We start from the raw sequence: 9726 nt of genomic DNA on the forward strand, positions 1-9726 counted from the left end.
TCACCCCCGCTGCCTCTCTCAGTGCAGATACTGTATGTAGGTATAGCTGTTTCCAAGCTACTTCTTACTATAATTGATTTCCCAGGGAAAGGGGGCTCTGCGGCTCTGCTTAATAATTAACTGACCAATCTTCAGCCCAGGAGAGGGAAGAGAAAGAAAAAAGGAGCGCGAGAGGAAACGAGTGAGGCAGGCGGACCCTTAACGAGCCACTTGAGTGGTTCAAAAAGCACAGGACAGGCAGAACTAAGGAGACAGAGAGAGAGACAAAGAGGAAGAGAGGAAGGGAGAAACACAGCAAGAGAGAGGCTGAGAGAAGAAACAGCCAGCACAAGACGGAGGAAAATGGCCCTTTTGACGTCTCAGATGAGCTTATTCCCACTCCTGCCTTTATTAACTTGGAGCTACGGTACCATAGCATATTCTATTTGAGTTGCTTTGGGTCTGTAGTCCCATCCCGTGTCTGCCAGCTTTGCTCCAGTGAGAATGGTTAGATGAAAAAAGTCAAAATTGGTAGTATATTTAATAAGGGAAAAAATAGAAAGTGATATGTGATATACACTTCAAGTAGTCTCTCTGCATCCTGCCCTATCCCAAAACTGTACTTCAGTCAGACAACTTCAAAGAGCTCCATCCTGCCTGCTAAAATGCTAAAAACGGAGGGAAATGCACGTGACATTTAGTGAGATCACCAACATTTTACCATGATGTTAAAAGGCCAAATTTATCCCAGAGTATAGTGATATAAACACCCCATCTTTTCTGTTCTTTCAGGTCTGTTCCACAGGGCTATAGCCCAGAGTGGAACTGCCATCTCCAGCTGGTCTGTCAACTACCAGCCCCTCAAGTACACCAAGATCCTGGCCCGGAAGGTTGGCTGCACCTACACAGAGACGGCCGACCTTGTTGACTGCTTGAGGCGCAAGAACTTCAGGGAGCTGGTGGACCAGGACATCCAGCCAGCCCGTTACCACATTGCCTTTGGCCCCGTGGTGGACGGAGACGTGGTGCCTGATGATCCTGAGATCCTCATGCAGCAGGTGAGAGTCTGGCATCAGTATCAAAGGTCTATAATGGATTTTTATTGTGCAAGTAGAGTGACGTGAGCTGTGATGACAAACCAGACAGAGGAGAACACGAAGAACTTGTTGCATTAGGTGTGAGTGTGACCTTTCCACAGAGTTGGGGGTCTGGCGGTGACGTTTACCAGCTGGTGTGAATTCACACCCTATAACGCTGTAACACAGTGGAAAACAGCTGCGGTGTTGGTGGTGTACATTGCCTCACTGGTATATTTTAGACTCATGGTTGTTGAGAGATCAAAGAGTGATTTTCTCTTCTCAGCTTCATTGGAACAATTGTAAAAGGCCCTAAAAGGTAAAACTATACAGCATTTCACAAGGACAAAGAAACAATAAGAAATAGTCCAAAAGATAAATATCCTAATTTCATATTTTATCTCAGTTTGGGAACCACTGCTTTTGACTATAACACAGTGCAGCTACATGTCACGTCAGATTTTACATGCACATGTTTCTCCTCGCTGTTATTGTATTAATATTACTGTCACATAATGGTCTTATGACACAGAGCTGAAGTCAATATGTGTAATTTGAAAGTCATTTTGTAATATAATGGAACTCTCTCATGTAAGGGGGAGAAAATGAGACACACTGAAGGAAAGTAGGTAAAAAGAAATACAGTTCATCACCAAATAACAACGGCAGTTTTTCCAGTGTTACTGTTTGTTTTAGAGATGCTGAGGTATAAAATAAGTTTGAGTTTTGCAGCTATTTTGTTGCTATCAGACTCTCCTATTCGATCCACCAAACGATTCATAATCTGTAAGAAATAATCAGGGGTGAGTATCCCAAAGTCTTCAACAGGCGTTTTTATCAGCAGCCATTTTGACATGAAACAGAAGGGGAAACACGGATGTTACCTAATTAAGATTCTGTTCCATTTAGTGCAGCAGAGCCTTTCCAGTGAGCCAACATGTAGAACAGCAACACCCTGACTCTGTTTAACCTAATGGAAAAAGGTCTATTGAGCTAGTGTTGTGCTTTAAGTGAGAGTATAGACTTTGAAACTACAGTTTTTGTAGAACTTATCTTTGAGTGTGATGAATAGACAACATGTGGCAGTATTAAAACAGAAAACTAGATTTCTTGTCACTGTCTCTAACTGAGCTCGTAGTATACAACAGCTTGTATGGCATAGATATCACATACAAAATATTGACAAATATTATTTGACTTGTACTCCGGAGCATTCATGGCTGTAGTTATTTTAGATTTGTGACATGTACAGTAGACTGAAAATCCTGCTCTTTGAATGCAATGTAAGCACTCAACATGTTCTTCCCCTATTGCTCCACCAGGGGGAGTTCCTCAACTATGACATCCTCATAGGAGTGAACCAAGGAGAGGGGCTGAAGTTTGTGGACGACAGCGAGGACAACGATGGCATCTCAGCCGCAGCATTCGACTACACCATCTCTAACTTTGTCGACAACCTCTATGGCTACCCTGAGGGTGAGGAATGCTAACATTATACTCCTTTCAGGCTTTTAAAGCTTTCCATGTTATGTCCGCTATTGCCTCTCAGATGACCTTTGCAGTGTGTGTCGCCTTATTTGAAGCCCCATTAGATGAAATCTTCCTGGGTCCACACAGACACACACACAAGACTGAAATTAAAGGAAAATTGTCAAAATAAAAACAATAGTCACACAACAAGTCATTATCCCAAAATAATAATGACATGACATAATGCAATAAATATGTTTCTCTGCCTGAGCTACATGTGACATTGCACACTACGGAAAAAGAGGTGCTCCATTTTTTTGTTATTTGACACTATCATATGCTTTCTACAAAAAATACATCAACAACAACTTGTCTAAAACTGCAGCTCCCAGTGGAAATGCAAGTGTTTAAAACATTATGTGAGCAAAGAATGAGAAGAGAGATAAACAGTGAGCCCAGCAATGTGTATCAACCAAGACAGGCATACTAAAGAGATTGCCTATCACCGAGATTATCTTTCACCGTGGTGGGTCTGTGCTTTGGCCTTTGAGGCTCTGTGGGCACTAATGCTGTCTCTCATCATCCCCCAGGCAGCCAGCTCCCAATCACAGTGCTGTTGTTCCTAACAGATCAGCCTGCAAACCCCTCACAGCAGGCCACAGTCAAAATACAGACACATTTGGATAATGCAGTCACGCTCCCTCTCAAGTGCCTGTCACTCATTCTGGTCTCTAAGAGGCATATTCTCTATTTTGCCCTTTGTGTTGCTCAGTCCGTCCTTTCAGTTTCTCTCTCAACTATATCTCTCACACTGACATACAAACACAGACTTTCATCTTTTATTCCTGTCATTCCACTTCATCCTAGCAATGTGTACTTCTGTTTCACATCTCTTGACCACTCTCCTCTCTCAAAATGTTCTATCGCTGTCATTACTTTCCTCTTAACTTATCACTATTTTCTCTTTTTTCCTTTTTGTCCTTCTCCTTTCTCCCCTCCCACGTCTTATTCTCCAGGCAAAGACATCCTAAGGGAAACCATTAAATTCATGTACACAGATTGGGCGGACAGGGACAATGGCGACATGCGAAGGAAGACCCTCTTAGCTCTGTTTACTGACCACCAGTGGGTGGCACCGGCAGTGGCCACCGCCAAGCTCCACGCCGAGTTTCAGTCCCCGGTTTACTTTTACACGTTCTACCACCACTGCCAGACTGAGACGCGACCCGAATGGGCCGATGCCGCACACGGAGATGAGATACCGTATGTGTTTGGCGTGCCCATGATCGGTGCCACTGACCTATTTCCATGCAACTTCTCGAAGAATGACGTGATGTTGAGTGCTGTGGTCATGACTTACTGGACCAACTTCGCCAAGACTGGGTAAGACTTGCTTGATGATTTCTGTCATTAGTTCCCTTTTTGCTCTTTGGTCCGACTGCAGGATTAACCAGCTAGAGTAGTGCTTCTTCAGTAGTTTTTGGTGCCCTGTTAATAGGAGAGAGGGAGGAGCTGATCTTACTGGTCGAGTTGTTAAAAGTTTAATGCCCTGTCTCACTCTGCTCATAAATAAAAACTTAGAACACAAGGGTGTATTAAGTGTTTAGATGTCAACTCAATGAAGAAATCTTTGAACCACATTGATTGAAAGCTTGACTTGAAACTTATAACTTTGATGTGCTTTTTGTCCTCCACTAGGGACCCCAACTTGCCAGTCCCTCAAGACACCAAATTCATTCACACCAAGCCCAACCGCTTTGAAGAGGTCATCTGGACCAAGTTCAACTCGAAGGATAAGCAGTACCTCCACATTGGCCTAAAACCTCGTGTTAGAGACAACTACAGGGCCAACAAGGTGGCCTTCTGGCTGGAATTAGTCCCCCACCTCCATAGTCTGCATGATGATCTCTTCCCCACCACTACCCGCTCGCCACCAGGCCCTGGCTCAGGAACCCACAGACCCTGGCCCAGAACACCTGGCCCTCGCACCACTCGTCACCCCTACCCTACCTTCCCATCTGATCCGGAGCCTGAGGGTTCGGAGCGTCCACACCAGGACCTCTTCCCTGGAGATACCCGGGACTACTCCACTGAGCTGAGTGTGACAGTTGCTGTGGGAGCGTCGCTCCTCTTCCTCAACATCCTGGCCTTTGCCGCCCTTTACTACAAGCGTGACAAGCGGCACGAGATGCGACGGCACCGGTTGTCTCCTCAGCGGGGTGGACCTGCCAACGACCTGGCTCACAGCCAGGAGGAGGAGATCATGTCCCTGCAGATGAAGCACTCGGAGCACGATGCTCACCATGACATGGAGCCACTCCGGCCTCATGACATCCTACGGCCCGCCTGCCCACCTGACTACACGCTGGCACTGCGCCGTGCCCCTGACGACGTGCCGCTGATGACACCTAACACCATCACCATGATCCCTAGTACTATCACCAGCATGCAGCCTCTTCATGCCTTCAACACCTTCCCCTCCACCGGCCACAACAACACCCTGCCCCATCCCCACTCCACCACCAGGGTATAGTAGGGACTGGCCAGACACAATGCCACCTAAGGACCAGGAAGACTGGCTCTGCCACTGATCTAGAAGGGAGGCCTCTGGATGTGGGCCTTTGTTCTGTTCTCTTATTCTCTTGTTTCTCCAAAAACAACTCCACCTCCTCCATCATGTGCTGTCAAACGTAGCAGCTCCACTGGTGGAGTGGAAGCGACTGAACTGCATGGCAGCAGATGATCAGTTTTGGGGTGATTTAGATCTTTAAAAGATACTGTTTTCAAAGAAGGTCTTCTGTTTCCAGACTAAAGCCCCCTGACATTTGACAAAGGGACAAATGCTTTTCGCCCCTTGCAGTTTTCCCTTTTTTTACTTTGGCGTCTTCTTTCTGTCTCCCTGGTGTGTTCTGTGCATATATCGTTCTCTTTTCTACATCTGTGTCTTATCCCTGCTTTGCTCCTCTCATTTGACATGTAATTCTCTCCCTCTCCCAACACTCCTTTGCTCTAAGGATTCAAAAACTACTGAGCTATAGGAGGGGGCATAGAGTACATACAGTAATCATATAGCTATGAAAACGCTGATATCTGATACTTTCATTCTACCAGCATTCTTGGTGCCAAGTATGTACTACTGTGTTTGCTTTCTCATCAAGGGAGAAAAAAAGTAAAGGAAATTCTAGAGTATTCCTATTTACTGTCAATTAACAGATGCTGTGTGTTCTCATGACAAAGTGCCAAACTGGCCCTTGATTGTGTTTTTTTTCTCTTTCTTTCATCTTCTGTTTCTTTTTTTCAAGCATTTGTTTAATTGTTATTTTTTGTGGAAAGAATTTTTGCAGAAAATATAGATATAGAGAAATGATATTATATATAGTTATATATAAATGTGTACAAAGGAGAAAGTATATAAATGGGTTTTCTCAGTGGGGATCTATGCATGAATTATTTTTAAAGATGATGGTGGGGGAAAGGACACTGTATCTGTCAATGCACGTTTCCCAAATCTAATCAAATCATATTGCCCACTCTGGATATTCTGTTTTTTGTTTTTCCTCACAGAACAAGAACATCACATGGAAATCTCAAAGTAACCCAACGAATCCTCTTCACCTCCCAATACCCTTTTATTAAAAAAAAGTAATTGCCACAAATGTCAGAAGATGTTAGGGTCAAAGCAACAACTGTGAACATACTCTTCCATTCATTCTCTCCTTCATGAGGTTATTTAGACGTATTTCTCCAACCAGGTAATGCAGCACGCCAACAGCAAGCCCTTCATCTTACAGTAGCTACTTTCTTTCCATCAGTATGGAGATGAATGTTTGCTTCGGGTACGTCAGGTACCAAATCTGTTGTTGTAGTTTGCCTGTACAAAATTATTTTTGTATTTTAGTGAGGGTGAGAAACAAAGCAGAGGCAGACAGCTTTTGCTCTTTTACGAATACCTTCCTTCTCCTGTCTGCACCCCTATTTCAAGCACATGCATATTCTGTTTGATGTGTGCCTGTGAGAGAAAGAGTGTGTCTCTATGTTTGTGTGTGTGTGTGATATCAGAACTGCTTCACGTGGACATAGATGGGCCCTAATTAGACAGCAAAGACATAGAGAGGCAGACAGGCAGGATCACCCCCAAAACATAGACTACGAAATTAGCTACTTCCTGCTGCGTACCCAAACGCCCCCATTCATATCAACATCACTTACTCCTCCCATGTCCTCTGTCCGTCAGTACACTACCTTTGTATTCACAACTGACGCCCATAATGCAGTGATCACCCAAAACTCCCCTGCTGTCACCACAAAACTCAAAAACCCCTGACTTCACTGTGTCAGTGCTGTTCCACACAATTTCTGACCTCAGTTCAGCTCTGCTATTGTCCTCACATTCAAGGGTTAATTCACTAAGCTAGTGACTTTTTGTGAGCTCATCAGTTGTAAATTAAACTCTAAGCACACCGAGGGTAACCGGTGGGTCTTGATGGCCTGCGGCGCAGAGCTGCAAGATGAAAAGTGGGCTCGGATCTCCTTAACAGGGTAAAAGCAACACAGTTGATAACTGCTGTTTCTGATTCTGCTCTTTTCTTTTGGGTGAGAATGTGCAGGCTACAGCTCAGCGATGCCCCCCTACGATTCTCTGCTAAGGATCTCAAACATGGATCATGGGTAATATTCTGGTTATGTTAACTGAACTGATGTGCTGTTGTTTGAGCCCACAGGAACACATGGTAGCCTATATCCAGTATGGGAGAAGTTAGTCACCGGTGCTGTCTTTGCTTGTGCTCTAGCTTTAGTCTATTTGTTTTCTATTTTATTACTGCCTAACTGGGTGGTGGGGGAGGGCTGGAAGGGGGTGATATACCTGGCTGCTCCTGTCAGAGATTTTGTAAGCCCACTCAAAGGGAAATGTGCACAATGTAAAACACAAATCAACTGACTTGGGAGTGCTGCAGGTGGATAAATGCTGTGGAACAGATGATGGACAGTAGAGGTGCACGCTGTGGGAAAGGGACTTTGGGAGGAGATTGGAAAAAGACTCACAGCCTTAAATGTAGAAATCAAAATCAAAAGAGAGGATGAACTGATCTCTAGCAAATAAGGACATTCAAAGGCACGGCCATCTTTCTACCCACAATGTTTGCCAGAAAGGATACCTTGCTGATCTGTCCTACGGAGGATCTGATATGTCTGATCAGATCCACATGAACCCTTTTGTATTCACTCCTGTGGATAAGGAGGCAGTGAGGGGTTGTGAAGTAAACCTCACCACAACACAGCTACAGTGACGCCACTGGAGGAGAACAGAAACAAGGTATTTAGTTTGCTCTGTTTTTTCCGTGTCTATTTTATAAGCTAACACTGGAGGGCGCCATTGACTGCAGTCTGCCCACTCTGAGGAAACTGGATGTGTGAAGAAAAATACCAAACTGGGTGGCAGGACAGAGACAGACACACAATATCTGGAAGAGGATCAAAACTGTACATTTTTAAGTGTAAGAATCAAACAGACAAAATATTTGTAAATATTAAGTTTCTTGTTTGTTTTTCGTTTTCCTTCTTTTGTTTGAAGGAATGAATGAAATGCTTATTTTGTGACAACAAAAGACAACAGGTGCAGTTTGCAAAAAAATGGCCGCTAACTTGAGGTTTCAAATTTACTGGTGAGTAAAAATGCTTTGCACTGATCACTTTTCATGCTGTTAGAAAATGACTTCACTTTGTCTCATCATGTTGCCCGTTATCATGTGGGCATCCTGTAGCATCATGATTTCTAACCAGGATAGTCACTGTAGCAGAAATGTATCTCCACTAGTTTCCAATGAATATTACATTTTAAAATCAGTAACACTAGTTTCAGTCTGTGGTTTCATTGAAGGATCAACTACTCTTTTTGTGTTCAAGCTTTAGCTTTATATCGCGATCAGACTCTACTCCTGATGAATCTGTGTGACTTCAGAGTATTTATGGAAACATCTCAGAGGCTAAGAGCTCTGGTAAAAGCCAGCTTTGTCCAGTTAACTAATGTGATGATGGTGTAGGGAACTGGCCACTGATTCATGGTCAGGACTTCTAAACTGAGACACTAAACACAAGTACAGTCAATGAAATGTTAGCTTACTTAACATGTAGCAGAGTTTACATGTAGCCACTTAATCACACGTGGGACAGACATGAGGGCTTTGACACCATAAGATGCCTCACATCCACATAGAGTAATGAGATCACACATGTGGTCTGACTTTTTCTTTCCTCACACTGTGTTGCATTGTGGGTGTGGAGGTTGTGTTGACCTTACAGTGATGTGATGTAGCAGTAAGGAGTGTAACAGCTGATCAGACGTGATGTACGTGGACACACACTTAGCCTCGTCTATGTTATAAAGTGACTTACTGAAGCCCTGTGGTTCTCACAGTTTAGGCTGGATTTCGGTTCATTCTTAACGTGCCCGACTTTTTACTTTTCTTAACTGCAGACAGCCAAAACTCTCCAGCTTGGTCTCCCATTGCCTAAGTTGCACCTGGTTGTCTTGGGTTTTGACCATTCTTTGTTGAAATTCAGAAACAATGTTAAATAATGTAATTTTTAAAAAGATGATTATTAAAAAAAAGTATAGTAAAACTATATAAATAAATGAGGTGATGATATTTCTGTTTACTTTAGAAGTTATTATACACTGTATGCTGTGATTCTGATTCAGCCAACCCAGTTGGGATTACTTCCTTGTGGGTGTCACCTGAAATCTCATATTATAGTGAACAAAAGGTTCGATAGGTAGCTTGAGCTGAGAGAATTGATCAGAAGCTTTATTGAGGATCTCTGAACTTGGATTTCATTATATATATGTGAGCAGGGTGCGGAGCAAAAGAGTGCTCACAGAAAGAATATCGGAGTGTGAAGTTGTCGAGGAGGAGCAAGAGCGAAATCGTGTCTGTTGTTCGAATAGAAGCCGCGGTTTGGGTATTCTGGGAAAGTTGACTGGAGGGCGAGGTTCGTCTACTTTTTTAACAAGTGTGCTCTCCGCTAGAAGGGCCCAAACAAGATGAGTGTTTGACACGTTCTGGTTGTGTCACAATTGGGGAAGCGGGAGCAGAGGCACAAGCAAATTGACCACATAGACCATTTGAGTATGCCATCTTCCTGCTGTCAAAAACCCCCGAAATCCCAGTCACAAACATCAGAAAGAGCACGCAGTGATTAT

General features: G+C 43.8%; 2 protein-coding genes across 2 annotated transcripts in view; one reads left to right on the forward strand and one right to left on the reverse strand.

The window, feature by feature from the left end:
* The window catches only part of nlgn2a (neuroligin 2a), a gene marked incomplete at its 3' end in the record, with an annotated part of 169736 nt that extends 160728 nt beyond the window's left edge, over positions 1 to 9008 (forward strand). The window contains 4 exon segments of the mRNA XM_035675673.1: positions 772 to 1037; positions 2378 to 2531; positions 3542 to 3908; positions 4224 to 9008. Coding sequence (XP_035531566.1) covers positions 772 to 1037; positions 2378 to 2531; positions 3542 to 3908; positions 4224 to 5058 — 1622 coding nt within the window.
* LOC118338418 (receptor-type tyrosine-protein phosphatase eta-like) overlaps positions 6581 to 9726 on the reverse strand; it is a 6732-nt gene continuing 3586 nt past the window's right edge. The window contains exon 7 of the mRNA XM_035675720.1: positions 6581 to 6612. Within this exon, the coding sequence (XP_035531613.1) occupies positions 6581 to 6612 (32 nt within the window). The remainder of the gene's footprint in view (positions 6613 to 9726) is intronic.

The sequence above is a fragment of the Morone saxatilis genome, unplaced genomic scaffold (assembly GCF_004916995.1).
Source record: "Morone saxatilis isolate NCDOM2014 unplaced genomic scaffold, NCSU_SB_2.0 Contig4, whole genome shotgun sequence".
Taxonomy (NCBI): domain Eukaryota; kingdom Metazoa; phylum Chordata; class Actinopteri; family Moronidae; genus Morone; species Morone saxatilis.